The sequence below is a fragment of the Primulina huaijiensis genome, chromosome 5 (assembly GCF_012295235.1).
Source record: "Primulina huaijiensis isolate GDHJ02 chromosome 5, ASM1229523v2, whole genome shotgun sequence".
Lineage (NCBI taxonomy): Eukaryota > Viridiplantae > Streptophyta > Magnoliopsida > Lamiales > Gesneriaceae > Primulina > Primulina huaijiensis.
Genome location: NC_133310.1, coordinates 6666430 through 6691253, shown reverse-complemented (window position 1 = coordinate 6691253; position 24824 = coordinate 6666430). Strand labels below are relative to the sequence as shown.

Genomic DNA, 24824 nt, shown 5'->3' with positions numbered 1-24824 from the left:
CCAGATTTTTCGGTGCATAAGTAGGCTGCTCGAAAGTGGAATTTTACCCGCTCCAATTTAAATTCGCTGTGTCAATTATTATGCATTGTATTGATGTATTTATCGGATATTTGTTGTAGGTTCGATCATTGGAATCCTTCAAGGTATAATTCGCCGAGCCTATTAATTATGGCGAATCTTTTTGTGTGATATTTGGAAGATATTATAGTTTGGATTATTATCGTTGGGATTAATATAAGGATTATCGAGTTCATAATGATTGGAATGCAAATAATGATGAATTGTGGAATTTTTCGGCTTATTTTAGGTTGAATAGAGTTCAGTTGGTCGTTCTTTAAGATCGTTTTCGTGGTATAGGTATGTTACAGCTTAGTAACATACAACAGTAAAACATAAATTATGTTTTAATTGTCATTATGTGTTGCTATGATTGTATATTTGATTGTTGACTGCTGTAAGTTGTTAAATGCATTCGTTGTGTTATATGTTTACATTGTGACATATTATTGGCATTTAACATAGGACATACTGTTTGACATTCATGTTGAGCCATATCGTTGTTGTTAGCCTATTGTTGATGTCCGTTGTTATCTGACACTGTTTTCATTTCAGGATTTTGGTGTGGTTGATAGGCCTATACACATGAGACTGTAGATGTAATTGAACAATCTCGTAGTTAGTGCAGCCTTTATGAGGTGAGCACTGGGATTGTGTTATCTAGTTTGTTTTGTTGTGCCATCATGTTGTATCATATCAGCTATATGGAGGCCGAGTCAGGGATGTTATTCAGCACAGCCTGACATATCTCGCATACTTAGTAGGGCGATTTAGCTGCATGACGATGTAGCTGCCCTGAGTTATTGCTCGAGCATTATTCCAGTTGTTATCATACCGTTTATTGGTTCTTGTTATCTCGATTATCGTTGAGCCGTTCATGCATTGCATATTACACTTATTATATGATTATGCATGTTTTTTGTTTATTGTTATTGTTGAACTGTCTCATACCAGAATCATAACATCAGTTGTTTACTGGGGGCCTACTGTGGTTGCTTTTGGGCACCATGGTAGATCTCTCGAGTGGTTTTGCAGCACCAAGCGAAGATTCCGCTGGCGGAGCTCGTGGTTGAGGTTGGATTGTTTGGTCTTGGTTCGTTGGACTCTCCCGGCTAGTCTTTATAGTTGTTTTGGATTTTGTGTCATGTTTTATTATCCAGGGAGACGTCCTGTGTATCTGTATTGTTATTTGGATTGATTGCTGCTGGTGTGGATTTAATTTATGATGCTTGGGAGCCTTGCCGGCTTAGTTGAATTTCCGTCTGTGGTATTTATGTCTTGTGCCTGGCCGGCACTTGCATGAGATTGTTTATGATTATCGCGACGTCAGTCTTGAGTCATTTTACTATTTTCTGATACAAGAGTTTTTCGGGATGTCTTACTTACGGGGAGGTCATGCCGAGATTTTTCTAGGCCCTGAAGTCCGTTTTTAAAGTATTTTAAACCATTTTCCGCTGCAGAATTAAATCAAATCATTATTTCTTGATCGTTAATTGTCATTAGAGTAAATGAGCCTCACAAAATACTTGAAGCATGCTCTCAAAATCTTATCAGATCTCTTTACATATCATCTTGTGTTGTGTATTACTCACTGTAATCTTAGTATTTATTCTATCATTCATGAGTGTGTTTTGTAACTGAAAAAAAAAATTACTGTTTTAAAGTCAATACAAAGTTTTGAAGAAAAAGATATTAAGAGTTTTGGTAAGAAATGTTAAGTCCTACTGAAGTGGGTGTTTACATTAACCGTAAATATCAAAGTTTTTCGATGAAAACCTTCTAAAAACAGAAGAAGGGGAGATGTAGAATGCTTTTATCTTTCGAACTTTCAGAAACAATCATTGTGTTTTATTATTTAAATTATTGTTTTTGTATTGTACACAGTATGGATATACTCATTCCACGTTGAAATCAATTGTCTCTTGAAATTTAAAGGGTCAAGATCAGACTTCTGCTGCTAATATCAGTAGAAGGTCAGTTAAATTCAGAAGCGATTAAAACTGTGAGTTGTTTATTCACTCTCCACTAAAGCACATTCACCGATCCTAACAATTGGTATCGAGTTTTTTCGACTTCTGAACCTATATATATATTGAAGACACCTTTTAGAAAAATCCTCATGTTTTCCAAAGAAAATTATGAAGACCGAAAGATTAGAATTCAAGCTCATCTACCAGCCTATGACGATGACATGTGCTATGTTATTACTGATGGACCAATCAAAATCATGAAGGCCAATATCGCAATATCCGTTAGAGGTGGTGCACGACAGATGATAGAAAAGTTATGATAAGAATTGAATACTGATTAAAAAAAGAAAAATCATTTCATTGATTACTATATGCATTACTATTAATATAATAAAAGGAGTTAAATGAATCTGACAAACATATATACAAACATGACACGAGATTTTAAAACTAACGATGATATAACTTTTTATAATTAAAATCCATCATTTTAGATAAAATTCAAAATTTAAATCAGAGCCATTAATATTTTTTTTAGCTGAAAAACATTCAAAATCTGTTACTCGTGGGATTCTAATTATTCATCGAATTAAAAGTTACCCACGTGATAATTGAATTCAAAAGAGTCACTCATAGCAGCCACAATTGCGTCTACGTACATGACTCTGTCCAAGTACACGCACCTTCATGATATTTCACAATCATGGCTTAAGATTCATCATTCCTTTACGTTGGTTTGGGATTTGTTTATGGTCTGAGTGGCTGATCTATGTAATATAACATGGACAAATCTCCATGTACGCCTATGAATGAATTTAATATTGACAAAAACTTGTGTGAGACGGTCTCACGGGTCGTATTTGTGAGACGGATTTCTTATTTGGGTCATCCATGAAAAAGTATTACTTTTTATGCTAAACGTATTACTTTTTATTGTGAATATGGGTAGAGTTGACCCGTCTCACGGATTAAGATCCGTGAGACGGTCTCACATGAGACCCACTCATTTATATTAATCCGAAATTGCTAAAAATTAGGAATAATATATTTATATATATTATTTTAAAAATATGTGAATATTTTATTCAAATATATTATTTTAAAAAGAGTAGGTCTCTTGTGAGACGATCTCACAAATCTTTATCTGTGAAACGGATCAATCCTACCGATATTCACAACAAAAAGTAATACTCCTAGCATAAAAAATAATATTTTTTCATGGATGACTCAAATAAGATATCCTTCTCACAAAATACGATTCGTGAGACCGTCTCACACAAATTTTTGTTTTTTAAAAATATGTGTATATTTTATTCAATTCAAAATTGGTTGTATTTCATTCCACCTGTCATTTTAAAAAAAATGAAGCTTTCGACGTCACCAAATAATTTCAGAAATACCCTCCCTCACACGGACGACCATTTTCGTAATTTCATTCACCAAGTCGACAACTTGCATGGGTCACACATTTAAAATACAACAATTTTGTGTCAAAACAACTTAGCCAACCAATCAAGAAACCTCCCTCCACCATGGCCCCGGCGACCATCTCCACCGGAGCCGTCACCCCTCTCCTCCCGAAAAGAGACGTCAGTCCACGTAGAAGAGCGGTCCCGGGGGCGGTTTTCAACGTGTCGACGAGCATAATTGGCGCGGGGATCATGTCTATTCCGGCCACCCTCAAGGTCTTAGGAGTTATTCCGGCCTTTTTCATGATAGTCTTGATAGGAATTCTGGTGGACATATCGGTCGAATACATGCTGAGGTTTACGTATTCCGGAGAGTCAACGTCGTACGCCGGATTGATGAAAGAGTCTTTCGGCTGGGTCGGGTCAGTTGCGGTTCAGATTTGTGTGATGATCACGAATCTTGGATGCCTCATTATGTATCTTATAATCATTGGTAAGAATTTAAAGATATTTTAATTGATTTTAGTTTCGCTGTTCGGGAGCATGTAATAATCATGGACGTACAGCTTAGCAAGCACAGATTATTTTATAGATGTAAATACGACAATAGGTTTCTTGAGATGCCAACTTCTTGTATACTTTTATTATTATTTTTTTGAAAAAAATAATATAAATATAATCTGTAAATTTTTTAATCCGATGGGCCTGAATTACCAAGTTTTAGAGTAATTAAAGTAAATGTTCACGGTTGAGTGCCTTCTATAATCAAATATTATCATTAAGGTTGATATAATAGTCAATATTGGTCTAAAATAGATGGCAAATCATGTTTGGATCCATGGTAGCTATTGGAACCGTAGTATCTTATTAATCGCTAAGGCTAATGATGGATCTCATGGTTGATGCATGAGGGTGTCGGGTAGAGTTGTCAAAACGAGTTAGACTATTCGAATTGTTCAACCAACAGAGCAAAAAAGATCGGCCATAGTAATGTTCTAACTATCTATTTGGAAGTGGAGTGAAATGATTTAGTCCATTTGGATCTTGAATTAGGTCGGGTCTGGTCGGGTCAGATATCTATTTTTTTTAATTTTTATCTAAATTAGTTTTTGTATTTTATCTCCCTATTCTTATTTCTTTATCCTGATTTATAGATTTCTCTCCCCACCTTTCTTCTATGTGGATCTTAAGAAAATCATTTCTTCAAGAAATCTGAATAGCACAGACAAAAAATCATCAATAACTTGTGTTTCTTGTACCCACCTCCCTGGTATTTAATGAATTTGGCACTTAGCCATTTTGCAAGTAAATATCAAAACAAATCAAATCAAATCAATGAGAGGTGAATAAAAAATGGGTCAATAATTTCAAAGGGTTTGTTCCATCTTTAGTTATTTTATTCCTTATTAATCATTCTTTATAGGCAACTAAAAAGTTGCCTTTTTAAAGTTTGTTTTTTTAATTTTTTTGGCGTGTTGCCAGCACAATTCGCAACCCGACGTGAGTTGAATAAGACTGACGTTTACTCCGCCCGTCAATTGGCGGGTCTGAAAGGCAAAAGTTTATTCTACCTCGTCAATGGGCGGGCCAGCCGTCTCAGGGCGGGTTATTGTCTCGATTTGACATTTCTGAACAAGAATTTGCAGAGAAGTAGTTTGATTAGCTTAAATGTTCTTGAATGAATTATATCACTATTCTTTGATGTTCCATATGCATTGCAGTAGTAACTAATTCTTCTCCCCTCCCTTTCTAATGCACTAAAGTTGGTTATCTAGATTCTAGTCTCTAATTTCTTCACAATGATTCTTGCTTTTTCGCTTCTCTTTACTTTTATGGAATCTTTGTTATTTTTTGCATACAAAATTAGGAATTTCGGATGTACAAATTGTTGGATCTCGGTTTTCTACGTGCCCAAATGCAGCGGAAGTTTTAAAATTTTTATTTTATTTTGAAAACAANTAAGGACTAATGGTGTACAATCATAACCACGGACTTATCCTCTCGATGAATGATAACCACTTGGAAAGTCCGAGGGAGGGTTGTTCGGTATAATCATCATATGACTACCCATCTGTATGTTTGGACATCTCTATGCCCTTACCAAGAAACGCAGTACACAACATCACAGATGCTAGTCTCGAGCTCAAGCGACCTTTATCCATGTTTTAGGCGGCTGAATCGACTAGGAACGAATTTAGATCATACAGTGTTTACAAATGAGTTTCAACATCGAATTACGATTCATTTGTATTAAAGTATAATCAAGGTCTTTATCTATGTTTGAGATCATGGGTATACAGATAAAGAAATAACAAACCATGAAATAATGAATTATATTAAAATAAAGATTGTTCTTTACAACTGAGTCAATAAAATCCCTAGTCAACAGTTGACTTGCAGGGCATCTACTCTAACACAAATGTAAGTTGCCACTCTGCTCTTGTGCTCAATTTTCAATGTAGTGAATTCTTATTCCGTGCTTGTAGTTTTTGCTGGTGGTTTTTCACCAATCTACGGTTTTTCACCTAAATCTTGCTTCTTTTTTTTTGGGTTACATTATTGTTTCAAGTTTCATGATATTCGTAATGCAAGACTTGGGGTTTTTTCTGATTCGTGACATTTCTCCATGAATGACTAATTATGTTAAGGCCGATAATAATAATAATACTGTGAATAAAAAAGAAATCAAAGCTAGAAAATGATGATAATATTACCATAAGGAAAAAAATTCCAATGTTGATTATATTTGATCTTAACAATCTAATTGTCCTTATGATCAGGGGACGTACTCTCTGGTAAAGGGCCGGAGCATTTAGGAGTTTTGCGGGAATGGTTTGGCATTCATTGGTGGAATACGCGGGCTGTTGCTCTCCTCTGCATAGTTGTTTTTGTTATACTCCCACTCGTATTGTATCGTCGTGTAGGTTCGTATAAAGTTGAAGCTCTAGTCATATTTCTAGCATAATCGGTATTAGAAACTAAAGGGCTTCTTTCGTGTTGAATTATATTTGTGTTTGCAGAATCATTGTGGCTGAGTTCAGCAGTGTCGGTTTTCCTAGCAGTTCTGTTTGTTGGCATATGCTCAGCTATGGCGATTAGTGCGATAATTCGAGGTGAAATTAAGAGTCCAAGAATCCTACCCCAACTGGATAATGGAGCTTCCTTTTTCAATCTTTTCACAGCTGTTCCTGTCATTGTCACAGCTTTCACATTTCACTTCAATGGTAATAAAGATACAACTATTCTAGATCTGATATGGATCTGTTTGTTTATCTGTTTTCGGATGGAAGCATGTAATATATGTATGGAAGAAATGAGAAACGTGGTCTGTCTATATTTTTATATAAGTTTTGTATGTCTAGTTCGTTCACCATTTTAACTCCTACTAATGGATTTCATGCAGTTCACGCCATCGGAATCGAGCTCGGAAGACCTGCAGATATGATCCTTGCTGTGAAAATATCACTCATACTTTGTGCAGTCATCTACTTTGCCATTGGCATTTTTGGGTACCTTCTGTTCGGGGATTCGACCATGGATGACATACTCGTGAATTTCAATCAAACGTCTGCAGGTTCAACGATCAGCTCGTTGATGTGTGATTTAATACGACTAAGTTATGCACTCCATTTGGTTCTTGTGTTCCCTCTGCTGAACTTTTCACTAAGGGCAAATATTGACGAGTTTCTGTTCTCCAAAAGGCCTGTTTTGGCAGTGGATACCAAAAGATTCGTGTTCCTTAGTCTTGCCTTGTTAGTTGTGACCTACATTTTGGCCATAACGATTCCTAGTATTTCATATATTTTCCAGTTCATGGGGTCGACTTCAGCTGTCTGCCTTGCCTTCAATTTCCCCGGTGCAATCGCCTTAAGGTATCGAACCTATCACGATCTATAGAAACGCTGAAACACACCGTATTTAACGCATTCAACCCCCACTCCCCGAAAAAGGGTCTTTTCTATAGTTGTTTATCATGTTAGATCTAGGTGAAACACGAAGATAAAATCAGATGTAGCATAAAAAAACGACTAAAAACAGATTCTTTTTACCTTGAACAGAGACATTCATGGGATATCTTCAAGAAGAGACAAGATAATAGCAGTATCGATGATAGCTCTTGCAGTAGTTACAAGCAGCATAGCTATTTCTACCAATATATACAAGATGATTGTAAATAGTTCATAATATATGCTTTGTAATTTCTCCTTGGGTTTTAGTATTAGATAGGGTTTGATGAAGTTTGTGAAGTACGATGAACTTGTACTGTACGGACTTCAAAAAAAAATTTGAAAGGAGATTCGACAAAAGATAATGACGACTTGGTATCATCTAATGTCATTAAAAAGAGGCTTACAAGAGTTGTTTTGATTCCACAAGTAACATTCATTTTAAGGCTAATGAAGGCCTTAAAAGAGGGCTGTAATGGTCTTGAATGATAGTCTTTTCATCTCACCTCCACGAGCCTATAAATACAATGCAAGATGACCAAAAAGAAGACACAAAACATCTACAAATATTCTGAAAGTTTTAGTAGAAAGTTAGCAACATTTTCGAGCTCATTAGCTGCTATACTCAAGCCTTTTACCTATGTTCTACCCACATTTTGTCCCAAGTTTTGAGCTAAAGTTGCTGCTCAAAGTAATGTCACTATCCGAAATCCTTTCAATTTGTTCAAATTCCAGCAACGTGCCTCGGATTTGCAGCAACCAATCTTGTACAAATTCGAGCGGAATTCCTCCCACAAGTTCCTCATGTTTTAATCCAAATAAGAGAAAAGTAATTGGGTTTTTGCTATATCCTTACGTACACTTGCTTTTCATAAGTGTAGCACTCGATATATATATATAGACATACTTGTTCTTCGTAAGTATGTTCACATTTGCTTAAAGATACATTATGTATGTTTCTTGAAATTCGTTCGGCATGCTATATTCGTTCCTATTTGTTATGAATATCCTTGAACAATTTGTCGTTGGATATTAGATATAATAATCGAAAGCATGTTTGAAATATTTGAAATGCACTGTAATGATTCGAATTAGAAATGGCAAGGAAATTTCGATATTTGATATGTTTTGACCTTGATGCGGTGAGATATAATGACCGTTCATTTGGCCTCACCCCTTAGATGATTAAAATATAGAAGACTGATCAGTAAACCATGAAAATGAGATGATTTTCAGTGCTATGTTTGTATTTTTTTCGTATTCGATTCAACATGCTTATTATTGAAATTATGATGATATATTCATATAATTATAATCTTGATATTTGTTATGCATGATCGACCCCCATTTACTGAGTATTTCCCAAATACTCACCCCTTACATTCCCACCCCAGATAAGAATGAGGAACAAATTGAAGATAAAGAACAAAAATATTTTTGGGATCATGATGAAGCAAATCCAATTGAAGATCAGTCTTGTTATTTTGTCTTTTAGTTGTATTATCGTGTTTTACGCTTCCGCATTTCGTTTCAATCGTATTATAAAGACGATTATTGATTTATATAATAGACCGACTTTTGGCTATTTGATGTACTACGTGGCTTGTTGTTACATTAATTTAAATTGTTAAACAATGCCGACGACATGTCTCGGTTTCGGGGCGTGACATTTTAGTGGTATCAGAGCCGCTAGGTCCAAAATCTGGCTAGGATTTTCCTGACGTGCATAAATTACAAATAAAAAGGATATCAAAAGAAAAATCTAGTTATCAAGTAACTTAAGACTTTTTACAGCGCAAGGGGCGCTGGGGCGTTATAGTTTGACCGCCCTAGCGCGAAGGGTCTTGGAATCTGCAACTTTGGACAACGCAGGGGGCACTGGGGTGGCAGAGCTTGACCGCCCTAGCGCGGAGGGTTCTGGAAATTTGCGACCTTGGACAGCGTTTGGGGCACTTGGGCGGTATTATTTGGCCGCCCTAGCACGAAGCTCTCGGGTTCAGTCTTGTTTTTACCTCCTTTTCATAATCTAGCACATGAATAACATTTTCCAATTTCATTGCTATGCATGTTGAATTCTTTGAAGCTTGAATTCCCTATAAAAATTTCTGAACTTTTTATTCTTGGAAATTTTCACGAGAAATCCTACTGGGTGTCGAAATACTTTAAACAATCCGTTAATGTTGCTATCCATCTTATTATATTGTTCTAAGCCTTTCCATTTGTTTCTATTTCAGTAAATGGCTTCAAATTCTTCTATACCTCGCACTCGGACCACGGCTCGCATGAGTGTTATACCCGTCCCTGACAAAGATACTATCATTAAGGACCTCCGACCATCTGTCGCCCGAGAACAGAAAGACAACGGGAAACTGATTGCAACTCTACATACTCTGCAAGAAGAAAAACACGAGCTGGAGGAACAGAAAGCTCATCTCAAGGCTCTCTTGGAGCATACCTCTTTTATGGCAGTCCAACGACATCAGCATGATGCATTGATCATTTAAGAGCTGCAATATTCGGAGCAGCATCTGACTATGCATAACGAACACTTACAGAATCAGGTTCAACAACTTCAAGATGCCCTTATCACTTGGAACCTGAAATAGAACCAATAGAAGAGCTGATGGAAGACAAAGCAGTAGGAGATGGCGAGATTTTAGATGATTGAGGATTTAGTGTCGTGACTATTTGTAATAAGGAATTATAATTCATTTGCTTTCTCATGAATTTTCTTTCCTTTTGTGCTTCCTAAAACTTGGATTTGTATTGCTTTCCCTTTTAATTTGAATCAATAAAAAGTTTATTTGGTTTTATCAGTGGTCGATTTCATTTCATGTTTGACTCATTGATATATGTTAGCAAACAAATATCTTAGAAACTTGTACCTATGTAGGACATGGACGGAAGACCAGTACGAAACAACCACAACCCGGGCTACGAAAATCGCAACAACAACCGAAATAACACCGACAATGAAGATAATATACTTCCACCACCACAACCAAGAGCGGGCCTAAGTCAAGCCGAGTTAAGGGCCATAGCAACAATAGTGGCTACCAACATCCAAGGGTTGGGTAACATAAACGCCAATGGCAATCTTCCACCACCAGGACCTCCAGCACATGGGGTCAAGTACCATTATGAGTCTCTACGAAAGAATCGAACTCAAACATTCAAAGGAGACCCGGACCCGGAAGTTGCCCAAAGTTGGCTAAAAAATATCGAGACCCAACTCCGCTTACTAGAAATTCCCAACAAGTTCAAGGTGGATGTGGTAACACCATTTTTAGAGGAAAGAACATCCAAATGGTGGGAGACAGTCTCATTAGCTATGACAACAGATGGACCAATAACATGACAGTGGTTTCGAGAGGTATTCTTGAAACAGTACTACCCAGCTGAAGTGAGATTACATAAGCTGAGTGAGTTCGAAAATTTCGCTCAAACTATGGATATGTCTGTGGTGGAGTATACTTTAAAGTTCAACTCCATTGGAACCTATGCACCCACTATCATGGCTGATGATACCTTGAAAATGCATCGGTTCAAGCGTGGTCTGCGTAGCCGTATCCATTCAGCTTTAGCAGTTTACCAACCCACGAGCTTTGCTGATCTGATGGGCGCGACAATAAGAGCCGAGATAGACATCAAGCGTCGGGAGGACGAGAATAAGAATAAGCTATCTCTGACTGGGCAATCGTCTTAAGGGAAACATCCATTCAAAAGATCAAACCAATCCAGTGGATCATTCAAAGGCACTTCGTCTGCCATCTGCAATAACCGCCATTCTGGGGAATGCTGTAGGCATTCTGGTGCATGCTTCAATTGTGGGAAGTTGGAACATCGAATTGCTGATTGTCCAGAGCCTAAGAAAGGGACATGGTCAAATACTGATACTAACACCAAAAAGCCGAAGAAAAATAAGCCTAACACTCGTGTGTTTGCAATAACTCAGGAAGAGGCAGATGACTCAAACAAAGTCGTGGCAGGTACCATTCTAATCAATGAAATGTCAGCTTATGTATAGTTTGATTGTGGTGCCACTCATTCGTTCATATCTAAAAAGTTCACTAAGAAATTAATGCTTATACCCGAGATACTTGTCGAACCCTTTAGAGTAGCAACTCCCACTAGTAAGACAATTGAAATACATAAGGTGCACAGAGATTGTAAGATCTGTATCAATGAGCACCTATTTCAAGCTGAATTGATTCAATTAAACATAGTGGAGTTCGACGTCATTCTAGGAATGAATTGGCTATCAAAGAATCACGCATTTGTAGATTGCTGAATGAAGAACGTCAGACTAAGTGTTCCAAACCAAGAAAAAATTGTTTACTATGGCAAAGTCAAGAAACAAAAATCCTTACTATCTGCTTCCCAGACTTGGAAAGCCAGGAAGAGTGGAGAAGAAGTTTACCTAGCTATGATAAGCTTGGTAAAGAAAGGAACTACACATGTGCTAGAGAAGATTCCGGTAGTATAAGAATTTCCAGATGTCTTTCCTTAAGAACTCCCTGGCATAGTCCCTGACTGCGAAGTGGAATTTGATATTAATTTAGTACCCGATGCTACACCAATCTCAAAAGCACCGTACCGAATGGCTTCAGGAGAGTTGAAAGAACTCAAAGAACAACTTCAATAATTGTTGGATAAGAAGCAAATCCGACCAAGCGCATCTCCGTGGGGAGCTCATGTCCTATTTGTAAAGAAAAAGGACGGAAGCATGTGATTGTGTATTGATTACAAGGAACTGAATAAGATCACAATAAAGAATAAATACCCGCTTCCAAGGATAGATGACATGTTTGACCAACTCAAATGAGCTACAATATTTTCCAAGCTCGATTTAAGGTCAGACTATCACCAACTAAAGGTCAGAGCAGAAGATATTCCAAATACAACCTTCAAAACAAGGTATGGACACTATGAGTTCATGGTAATACCGTTCGGATCAACGAATGCTCCGGAAGCATTCATGAATCTCATGAATAGGGTGTTCAAACCGTTTCTTGACAAGTTTGTTGTGATATTCATCAATGATATTCTTGTATATTCATCAAGTGAGGAGGAACACAAAGAACATCTTCGTCTCACCCTTCAGAAGCTTAGAGAAAAGGAACTGTACGCCAAGGTAAAGAAATGCGAATTTTGGCTAAAGATAGTCACATTCTTGGGATACATAATATCAGCAGCAGGAGTATCTGTAGATCCTAAGAAGGTAGAAAAAATCATGGATTGGTCGAGGCCCAAGAGTGTGATAAAAATTTGAAGCTTATTGGGATTAGCGAGATATTATCGAAAATTTGTTGAAGGATTTTATTCAATAGCCATACCCCTCACTAAACTCACGCAAAAGAACTCTAAGTTTCAATGGAGTAAATAATGTGAGCGAAGCTTTGAGACCTTGAAGAAGAAACTTGCCTCTACTCCGGTATTGATATTGCCAACTGAAGGAAAAGACTTCACCATCTACAGCGGTGCTTCAAAAAGAGGTTTAGGATGTGTGCTCATGCAAGATGGGAGAGTAATTGCCTATGTTCAAGACAACTGAAACCATATGAACAAAACTATCCGACGCATGACCTCGAACTAGTTGCAGTGGTGTTCGCACTAAAAATATGGAGACATTATCTTTATGAAGCCAAGTGTGAGATTTTCACTGATCATCAAAGCCTCAAATATTTTTTCACTCAAAAAGAACTAAATATGCAGCAGAGACGATGGATTGAAATCCTGAAGGATTACGATTTGACGATAAGCTATCATCCGGGCAAGGAAAACAAGGTAGCTGACGCTTTGAGTCGGAAGGATATGGGCAAAGTAATCCTAGCGTCACTTTCAACACAACCATGCCTCCGAGAAACGATCAAGATAAGTCAAGATCGAGACTCCGCTTTGGTGAAACTGAAACAACAAACTGAAGAAGAAAAATCATCAGATCTCCAGACAGATGACAAAGGAGTTGTGTGGATGAAAAGACGATTGTGTGTACCTTACGTTGAAAATCTTCGACAAGAAGCGATGTCTGAGGCACACAAGTCAAAATTTCCAGTCCACCACGGCATTACCAAAATGTACAGATATTTGAAGAAAAGCTTCTGGTGAAGTGGAATGAAAAAGGACGTTGCAATGTTTGTCTCTAAGTGTCACGTGTGCCAACAAGTCATAGCTGAGCACCAAAGACTTGGATGACTTCTTTAACCTTTGGAAATCCCGGAATGGAAATGAGAACATATTTCCATGGACTTTGTAGTCGGTTTACCAAAGACTAGACAAAGTCATGATGGTATATGGGTAATCGTAGATAAACTTGCGAAATATGTGCATTTCTTACCTGTCTGCATGAGCTATAATCTGGATAAACTGGCCACCTTATACATGAATAATATCATACGATTACATGGAGTTCAAGCTAGCATACTATCAGATAGAGATCCTAGGTTTGTATCCCGTTTTTGGAAGAGCTTTCAACAAGATATGGGGACTAAAGTTACTCTTAGTACGGCTTATCACCCTGAAACTGATGACCAAACTGAGAGGACAATTCAAACTCTTGAGGATATGCTGAGAGCATGTGCTCTAGACTTCAGTGGTAATTGGAGTGAATATCTGCTCTTAATTGAGTTCGCTTACAATAATAGTTATCACAACATAGGAATGGCACCGTACGAAGCTCTGTATGGACGAAAGTATCGATCACCACTATATTGGGATGAAGTAGGAGAAAAAGCCATCGTTGGACCCGAGCTGATCCAAGAAACAGTGGATAAAGTTGCTATGATCAAGTAGAGACTAAAAACTGCACAAGATCGACAGAATAGCTGGCTGACCGGAAAAAAGACCTGTGGAATTTGAAGTGGGCGAAAAAGCATATGTGAAAGTGTCACCCATGAAAGGTGTGATGCGGTTCAATAAAACTGAGAAATTGAATCCTAGATATGTCGGACCTTTTGAAATTCTTGTGAAAGTGGGAACTCTTGGTTATAAATTAGCACTGCCACTCGACATGTCAATAATTCACGATGTATTACACGTTTCGCAACTAAGAAGATATGTTCCAGATTCAAGTCATATTCTAGAAGCGAGACAATTAATAATCGAAGGAAAACTGAATAAGGAACTAAAGTATGAAGAAATTCCAATTCAAATAGTAGATATCAAAGATCAAGTACTAAGACGTCGAACCATTCCATATGTCAAAGTACAATGGTCTAATCACATCGAAAAAGAAGCTACTTGGGAGTTGGAAGAAAAGATACGAGAACAATACCCTTATCAACAAAAGATAATGACAACTTGGTATCATCTAATGTCATTAAAAAAGGGCATTCAAGAGTTGTTTTGACTCCACAAGTAACAACCATTTTAAGGCTAATGAAGGCCTTAAAAGAGGGCTGTAATGGCCTTGAATGACAGCCTTTTCATCACACCTCCATGAGCCTATAAATACCCAGCAAGATGACCAAAAAGAAGACACAAAACATCCACAAATATTCAGAAAGTTTTAGCAGAAAGTTAGCCACATTTTCGAGCTCCCTAGTTGCTATTCTCAAGCCTTGGTTTACCTCAGTCTTACCCACATTTTGTCCCAAGTTTTGAGCTAAAATTGCTGCTCAAAGTACTGCCACTATCCGAAATCCCTTCAACTTGTTCGAAATTCTAGCAACGTGCCTCGGATTTGCAACAACTAAGTCTTGTACAAGTTCGAGCGGAATTCTTAGAGGTAACATAATGATACTCAATAGGAACCAATGTATAAATAATTATAATTGTTCTACTTCTATAACATCAACAAATATCTCATAAAATTGAACATGGACAACATGAGTGCAGTGGTGTAGAAATTTGAACTCGATCAAGTAATGCAAGCCCCCTAGAGTTTTTCTGGTAATTTTTAAATAAAAATGGTTTTTTTTGTTGAAATTATGGGATATATTTTGACAAATTTCTTGATGGGATATTTAGGTTGGCGGAGTTGTTAATATTGTGAGCACTAGTTTGTGAAATTTTGAATTATGGTGGCAAAATGTATGGGAATGAGAATGATTGTGTTTATGGATTATCGTAGTTGATTTGGGAATTTGGTTTTGAGCCCATAAGTGTGCGGTGTCAAACGCTTTTGTGTCTGATTTTTTAAAATTTTACATGGCCTCGAGAAAAAAACAAAAACTCGCTTCATCCTCCGTTGGTTATGATAAACTTCAATTTTGGTGCGTTGAAGCCTCATACAATTACATGTAATTCCTCTGTAAGAATTTGGTTAAAGAGCGTGGCATAGATTTGTCGTCAGCCCAAGACACTCCTCTTCTGTTAGCTGTGCAAAAGCTCGGGGTTGGGAAGAGCTTATCAAGCCTCCGACGGATGTGTTCGTTCCGTTGATCCAGGAGTTCTACACCAATCTGAAGGAGCGGCATAAGAATTTCCAAGTCTGGGTAAAGGGAAAATGGTTACATTCTGGTCATGGAACTCATGATTTTTAGTGATACTATCACAAGTTGGAAGTCCTTGTATTTTTGGAGACTATAGCCATATCTCTTGAGAACCATATATGGGGAAAATACATCATAAGGACTAAGAGTTCTCTCTTGTCTCGACTTCGAATTTACTAACATAGTTTCTTGAGTCTTGTTAAACTACAAAAAAAAAAAAAAAGACCGTCGCTAAAGCCGTCGCCTAAAGGGTTAGGCGACGATTTTAGCGACGATTTGGTGGTCCGTAACCGGAGGTCTCGTCGCCTTCTATCAGTGACGGTTTCTCAATAACCGTTACAAATTAGCGACGGTTTTGTTGAAAAATACCGTCGCTAATAACTAAACCGTCGCTAATTTAGCGACGGTTATATGCATACCATCATTAATTTAAGCGACGGTTTAACTTAATCGTCGCTAATTTAAGCGACGGTTTTTAACAAAGCCGTCGCTATATTAAGCGACGGTTTTTGAAAAAAGCGTAGCTTAATGAAGCAACGGTTTTTAATCAACTTAACTTAATTATCTAGTTAAAAAAAAAAACTCATGCATGATTTATAAAATAAATAATCTACTACGCTAAAATTCATAAATAAAATTGAAGGATCGAGTGTGCTAGTGCCTTCGAAGGCATTTCGAACACTATATTCTCCAATGAGCTGCAATAGCTCGTGTTCTAAGAATATTAACACCGATGAATTAAATCGAGTTTGGTTTAAAACCAAGCGTAAGAAACTCGAAGTAATCTTTCATGAAGAAGAATGTTAATTAAAAAATATTTTAGCTTATGTAAACTGAATAACCGAAGAAAGACAGATTAGTTTTTGCATTCTTAAGTTCAGTTATGGTGACAACTGAACTGACAAATGTGCTAACTGATCGAAACAATTTTAAAACAGTAGTTAATCAGTTAAATACACAAGATATGTTTATGGATGTTCGAAGATTTCAACTGCTCCTACGTCACCCCTTCTACCACCACGGGTAGGTTTCACTAGAAGACTTTGATTTATCCAACACTTTGTACAAACCCACTCAGCTAGGACTTACACTACTGCCTAAATTGAACTCCTAGCTACGACTGAAGGCAGCACCTTCCAACCAACACTTCTTTAACGTCTGTGTGTCAAAGACTACATACACAAGCTTTACGTCTTTGTGCAAGACGGCATTTGAGTGGATTTGAGAGTGAGTGTGTGTGTGGGAACTGAACAAGAATGTTCTCACACACCGAGGGAAAGTGGCTTTTAAACTAAGCTGATGCAATGATGAAGACTTCCCTCTGGGCTTTAAGTGCTTCTGAAAGCTGATATGCAACTGAGTGTGCCTTTTTGCTGTTTTTTTTCTCAACTCTTTTCACTCTTGTATATATCTTTTGTTTGAGTCTTCACTGATCTTCTCTTTAAATAGACGGAAAAAGCTGATCGTAAAGTGAGACTCAATTATTGTATCCGTTGTATTTGAATCGGCTCTTTGGACTTTGTGCTTCGACTTTTGACTGCCCTTCTGGAGCGTTTTCTCTTTAATGCTCTGATGCAACGTCCATTATTGTCCTTTGACTGGACAATGGCTTTGTACCTTCTCTCACAGCTGGAATCCATTTACTGTAAGCTTGTCTTGATCTGAAACTGAAAGATTCTGACTGATTCTTTGAACTGGTCAGCTGGACTGATCTTCAGTTGGGTTAGTGAAATCAGTTGACTCGTCAGTTGAACTGGTTAGCTGGTTTCTTCGTTAGTTGGACACATCATAGGCTGGCCAGGCTTTTGAGATCTTCCTGCTGAATCACCTATCAGTTTGGACAATCAACTGAACTGCTTGTTTGAAGAACCAGTTAGACTTATTTAGTCTCGGCAATCAGTTGGTTCAATCAGTTGGCATATCCGATGGCTTCAGGTTGTTTCGTAAACTGAGTAATTCAGTTTTAGCTGTCTGCGCACTAAGGTAGATTATTAGAAACAAAATAATAAGTTTTGTTAGCATCAAAATAAGATTGCGAACTTGAAAAATTCTAACAATCTCCCTCTTTTTGATGGTTACAAAACTTGAACAGTTAAGCGCAATATATTCAGTTCAAGGGTTAGTACATTCAAACATCGTTAAAAGATCCCCCTCAAGAACTGAATTAAAGAAGTTTTGAAAACCATTTTAGAGATAGAGGATAAGAAAAACTCTCCCTTGAAAACTGAATGGATAAATCTTAAATGTATTTAAAACACTTTTCAGTTGACAAAAAAGAAAGAATATTTTCTCAACAACTGAATTTACAAACTGATTGAAAAACGATTTTTCAGTTTGAGGATAAAGAAAAGCTCCCTATCAGAAACTGAATAAAGACCCGTATTGGAAAGATATTTATCTAGTCATTTAATCATTCAAGCGTCGTAGACAAAAGAACTGAGAATATCTATTCAATCACAACGAAACATAACACTAGGATGATGGTAAATGTGGGTAGGGTGATTCAAGCTTCTATTTTTGAATTTTGTACAGGGTGAGACGATGTAGAGACTTTCTCACCCATCGTTGATCATGGGTCTATGTTAGCGAGAAAGTGCATGTTGAGAAAAAGACGAAGAAATCATTAAGCCACAAAATCCAATTGTCGTTTCTTGATGGATGCAGATACGAGTTGTTAATGAAGGTGAGGAACATGCCACTTAAGAGACCTTCACCTTCCAGGAGTACTCCTCATACTCATGGTTCGCCGGAACAGCCGTGACGTGGCTGGAACGGCCGTTCCGGAACGGGAACGGTGACCGCTGTTCCAAAGTTCCAGGGCAAATCGGTGATTGTTTTGTAGCGCTGTTCTTCGTCTTTTTAGCGGCGATGCGGAACGGAACGGACGAGTGGAACGGGAAATTCGAATTTTCAACTTTCACATGGACATGATTTTTGTCTTTGTTGATGGAGAAGAAGATGATTGAAGTGGTGAGTTGGAAAGAGGATAGATCTTCAAGTACAGCTGATAGTTCTACTGTGTATCGTGGATTCAGATAATATAATCTTCGTGACAAAACACTATTACAAAAATCAGTCATCCTATTCTAATGATATTTCGTCATCTCAATCTAATCAATATCTCATTGGACAATCACGTCAATATCCAAAAGTTCGAAATCAATTTAATCCGGATACTATAATCGTCGTGACGGAACAATATTACAAAATCAGTCATCCCATTCTAATGATCTTTCGTCATCAAAATCTAATCAATATCCCTTTGGACAATCACGTCAATATCCAAATGTTCGAAATCAATTTAATCTACGAGATACTGATGAAGAATATAACAGTGATTTCGCTCCTCCGCGTCAGTCTTCATGGTATTAGCTTTGGTATGTTATAATTTTTAGTGTGTATTTCTTATTGTGCTATTATTGTAAAATAGTTTTGTATTGATATATTAATTTATAATAAATTCATATATTTTATTTTTTAGTATGATGTAATTTATATTTAAATTTTATTACCAAATTTTTGAATTTATTAATTTTTTTATACAAGCGTTCCGCAACCGTTCGGCAACATAACATTGGAACTGGAACGGTCCGCAACCGTTCCGGCGAACCATGCTCATACTCACCACCGATCCCTACCCTCTTTCACTTCGCACCTAAATCTACATGAGATGGTTACACTGATTGAGGAGAGCATGAGAAAGAAGAGATGTCAGTTTGATGCTTTATGCCTAGATTTATCAAAACGGGTCAAAATGGCCCGAAACCAGCCACAATCCGCCATTTGGGCGGGTTGGAATATTGACAATCTAACCCGCCTATTTGATGGGGATGGACGGGACGATAATCCGCTAATTTTTAGTCATATTTGGTAGGGAAGATCAGAAAGTTATCAGTTCAACCCAACCCAACCCAACCCGCCTATTTGGGTCGGCGAGATAAACTGACGACCTAGCCTATTTTGACAACTCTATTTTTGCCAGAATATAACTACATGGCGTACTCCGTTGATTGTAATTCCTCTTTGTTTCAAATGTTTACAACATGTGGGCTTAATATAGGACCTAATGCTCTTCAGTTTCTACAGCCGCCCACTTTTCCGTCCTACCAACCAGATGATGAGAACGAAGATCACAGATGGTCATTGCAGGTTTGTGCATTTCCTTTTAGTTTTTCACGATTTTGCGCATTGAGGGCACAACACATTATAAGTTTGGTGGGATAGTTTTTTCAATTTGTTTACTTTCATTGGTTCCTCTCTACCAGGGTTTTGCTTATCTGTTTGTTTTAGTCATAGATTTTGTTATATATATGTTTGCAAAATTTTCTAGATAACAATTGTGAGATTATTGAAAATATAAGGAGTCAGGCAATGAAAAAATAGTCAATCCCGTGATAAATTATGGTCTGAAAAATCTCTTTGTTTAACGTTCCCAGTTTGAAGCTTTGTTAACCTAAATGATAGAAAGAAAACCAAAAAAAATTAACATTGAATTTGATAACTAAGAATGAAATGATGTTTCACTTCAAATATTTGTTTTTTTGCCCAAACTCTATGTTTACAAAAATTTACGTTTTTCTGTACCTCAGCAATCTCAATGTTTTCTTAATAAATCTTAAAATATCGAGAGATGTAACTTCTAATCATTCAAAAATAACAAATTTGTGCAATATCTATGATTTTGAATGAAATATATAGCGATAAAAGGTTATGTAAACTTTGATTTATTCAAAAGATACATATATTTTTCTTCAGCAAAATATATAAAACATGGGAAGCAAAACTCCCCCATAGAGTCCTAGTTGTGTCGATTTGGTGCCTTCCTTGGGATGAAGATTTAATGTCTTCGAATTCTAGTATATGTAGAATAACTATATGTTTAATGAAAGAAAGATGAATGGAGAACTTCAAGATTTAGTTAGTTGCATTGTTTTATGGTATCTTGTCTCATGTATTACGTACATTTGCTTAACTAGCTTACCAATGTGACACTTGAACCTGCATGTCAGAAATTTATATATGCTTTTTTAATTTGAGGAGGATATTGTCACAATTGGATATCGAATTCAAGATCTTGTCCCAAACTTGGGATCTGGTTGCTAGATGAGCTACGCTTCATTGGTTGGTTTTTTTTTTAGATTGCTACATATAATCGGTTATTCACGTGCATGGATTTTTTAATTGAACTAATTATATTTATACTTCTATAAATTGAGCTACAAATTTATGGAAATATATTTTAATATTAGTTGGATGAAACAAAGGAAATATGTTTTTGTTCATTAATCAAAATAATTAGCCAATTAAGGGGATAGTCAAATTAATAATTTATTATATATTACACATTAAATGTGAAAACAAAACATCCCTTAGGGATTAAACAATGGGCCGAAACATGGTACATGAGCGAAGAAGATAAATTGGCTTGGTCCAATGAACAAAAGAGTACATTTTGGACAACCCAATTGAAAAAGTCATATTAAAATATTATTAGTTTATAAAAAATAACTCACAAATCAAACCTTTTAAAAATTAAAAATCAAATCCGATGTTTTCCAGAGAAGACTTTGACGACTGGAAAATCAGAATGCATGCTCATTTAGCTGCACAAGATGACAACATGTGGTATGTCATCATTCAAGGTCCCATGAAGATCCTAAAAGCAAATACAACAGTTGCCATTACTGATGGGGCACCTCATCGCATAGAAAAGTCAGAGAAGAATGGACAACTGAGGATAAGAGGAAAGCCAATCTAGACAATGTGGCAAATGATATCTTATACAAAATGCTGTATAAAGTCACTTTCAGTAAAATCAAAATGTGCAAAACTGCCAAAGAGATATGGGAGAAACTAATCCAAAAATATGGACGAGGCCATGAAGGTCGTGACTTTTTTCTGAAAGTGGAGAGGTTGAAGACGAAGAGATATACAATGAGTTGCCTTCAATCTCAAACAATTAATATCAATGAAACATATTACGTGAATATCATTAAAGCTTGCTGCTAAGTTTATAATATTATAATAATATAAATATGTATTATAATAATATTATTGTCATGAAGTTACATCATGTCAGCTAATTGATTGGAGCAATGTGGAAATTGCAATTGAATTCAGATAATAAATGGGATGGCGTGTATCGAATTTATTTATTTATTTTAAAAATGTGACCCACAATTGGAGACTTCGGTCAAATTTTTTAATTTTTAATGATTTATTATTTATTATTAATAATAAATTATTTGGAAATAGATTTTAACAGTTCCAAGTTCGACGTAATTTCTAATATATGTTTAGAAATTATTTTTGCATGTTAGATATAATCTCAAATATTATGGATAAGTGTTTGGTGTGTACATGCAAATTTAATATTATGTTTGCATTTATTCTTGAAATTTAAAATGCAAATAATATTGAAAAATAATTGATACATCAATATTCACATTATGTTCATATTAAATTATATTAAGTTATTTATAATTTGAAATGAGTCTATCAAGTAAGATGTGGATATAATAAAATAAAATATTTCAGATGTTCACAAATGAACAAATAATTTTTAATTTATCACTACTCTGATAAAAGAGAAAAACTGATGAGGAGTCCACATTTTCACGTAAATGTGATCCTCACTTTATCATTACTCTGATTGAAGAGAAAAACTGATGGGGAACATATTTGTTCATATTAAGTAAAAATGTGAATATAAAGTTATTTATTGAAAAATTTTGGCCTATAAATATTCACATAAATGTGGATAATTAAGTTGAATAATAATTATAAGGTGACGTAAAAAAACATGACCTGAGGGAGTTCTTCATAGATCGGTTTAAACTGTCTTGACTTGCCACTGGTCTCCCAGAGGAATGTTGCTCTGACTAGGAGTTAGGTATTTAAAGGGCCATAGCACTACCTATCTTTTCTGAGAGCACTCTTGAAAAATGTTGATTATGTTACTAAATAATTATTATATAAAATATTAAAGTAAAGCCAAAAATTTTTCCGGTGAACCGTATAAATTTATATAATTGAGAAATAGTCACAACATCCTTAATTATGAAAAATTCTGCATTAAGTGGATTTGGATCACATAATGGACATCAATTGTAATTAATTATATAAACATAATAAATTTTACCCCACAGGGATTTTTATTATATTTATATAACTAATTAGATTAAAATATCAAATTATATTTTTCTTAATCTACCCAGAGGAGTTAAGGAAAATATATTTTGATAGTTTTATCATAAAGTTACAGAAAAATCTTATTGAATTAAAATTTTAACCCACATGCAGATTTTATGTCACTTGACTTTTAAAACATGAATTACATTGATAAAAACATGATATTGTCTCAAAAATTTAAGCATATTAGATTTTATGCAGTTTTTCAATTTGTGAGTTTTTCTGATATGAAATGTGACATTCCCGGACTGAAGGGCGATAATTATAAAATATGGAAAGAAAGAATTCTTCTTCAATTAGGGTGGGTGGATATTGATTATGCTATACGGAAAGACAAACTATCTGCTATTACTGAAAACGACATTTCGGATGATGTTGATCTTTATGAAAAATGGAAGCGATCTAATCGAATCTGCGTATGTTCATAAAGACCAAAATCTCTGCTGGTATGCGTCGTTCTGTCGACCAGCATAACAATGTCAAAGAAATACTGAAGGCTATTGATGAACAGTTTCAGTTTTCAGATAAGGCACTTGCTAGCACCCTAATTATGGAATTTTCTTCATTAAGGCTCACCAGTGTGAGAGGTGTGCGAGAGCACATAATGAAAATGCGGGACATAGCGGCTCGGCTCAAGACACGTGAAGTGGAAATGTCTGAGACTTTTCTTGTGCACTATATTTTATGCACTCTTTCACAGCAATATGGACCATTCAAAATTTTCTACAACACACATAACGATAAATGGTTAATTAATGAATTAATGACCATGTTTGTTCAAAAGGAATGAAGGTTGTTGATGGAAACAAGTGATAATGTTTTTATGACTACACAAGAAAAGTATAAGAAGCAAGCCAAAGTCAAGGGAAAAGGGAAAAGAATAACTCCACCCCAAGCTGACATCAAAAAAGAAACCAAGTGTTTCTTCTGGAAAAAGACGGTACATATGAAGAAGGATTGCATTAAATTTAAGGACTGGCTTGAAAAGAAAGGTAATCTTACTTCATTTGTCTGTTATGAATCTAATATGGTTGATATAATTTATAACACATGGTGGATTGATTCTGGTTCTACAATCCATGTTACAAATACCTTGCATGGTATGTAAAACCTAATGAAGCCAATAGAAAATGAGCGGAGCATCTATTCAGAAAACAAGATGTCTTCGCATGTGAAGGCTATTGGGACTTGCTGCCTATTGTTGAATAGTGGTTATATTTTAAAATTGAAAAAGACCTTTTATGTTCCTAGTTTTTCTAGGAATTTAATTTCAGTATCAAAACTTGTACCTCTTGGTTATTCTTTTCTGTTTTTGAATAGATCAATAAATTTGTTTTACAAATCAAATCTTATTGGAAATGGTACAATGGTTGATGGTCTTTTCTCTATTTATTTACAAAATAATAACACCATTATGCATGTTCAAAGAGGTATTAAAAGATGTGTTATAAATGAAGATTACTCTATAATATGGCATCGGAGATTGGGACACATCTCCATAGAGAGAATTAAAAGATTAGTAAATGATGGGGTACTCAATACTTTAGATTTTACTGATTTTGAGACCTGTGTGGACTGAATTAAGGGAAAGCAGACCAATAAGTCTAAAAAAGGTGCCAAGAGGAGTACAAAAATATTAGAAAATATACATTCATATATTTGTTGTCCAGATATGGAAATGAAAAGTCCGAAATACTTCATCTCCTTCATTGATGATTATTCACGATACATGTATATCTACATGTTTCATAACAAAAACGAAGCAATAGAAGCCTTTAAGGTTTTTAAGGCTGAAGTAGAGAAGCAATGTGGAAAACA

The 24824-nt window shown here is 36.0% G+C and overlaps 3 protein-coding genes across 3 annotated transcripts; all 3 read left to right on the top strand.

The window, feature by feature from the left end:
• Nucleotides 1-3501: 3501 nt before the first annotated feature.
• On the top strand, nt 3502-7745 carry LOC140976561 (amino acid transporter AVT6C-like). Its single transcript, XM_073440800.1, has 5 exons — nt 3502-3929; nt 6217-6360; nt 6457-6660; nt 6840-7308; nt 7495-7745. The coding sequence occupies exons 1-5, from the start codon at nt 3560-3562 to the stop codon at nt 7619-7621; spliced, it is 1314 nt and encodes a 437-aa protein (XP_073296901.1). The 5' UTR covers nt 3502-3559; the 3' UTR covers nt 7622-7745.
• Nucleotides 7746-10279: 2534 nt separating this feature from the next.
• On the top strand, nt 10280-11410 carry LOC140977596 (uncharacterized). Its single transcript, XM_073442352.1, has 3 exons — nt 10280-10657; nt 10745-11076; nt 11188-11410. Exons 1-3 carry the CDS (start codon nt 10280-10282, stop codon nt 11408-11410), a joined length of 933 nt encoding a protein of 310 aa, XP_073298453.1.
• A 909-nt stretch (nt 11411-12319) lies between these two features.
• LOC140977595 (uncharacterized) lies at nt 12320-13491 on the top strand. Its single transcript, XM_073442351.1, has 2 exons — nt 12320-12517; nt 13099-13491. Exons 1-2 carry the CDS (start codon nt 12320-12322, stop codon nt 13489-13491), a joined length of 591 nt encoding a protein of 196 aa, XP_073298452.1.
• The last annotated feature ends 11333 nt before the right edge of the window (nt 13492-24824 follow it).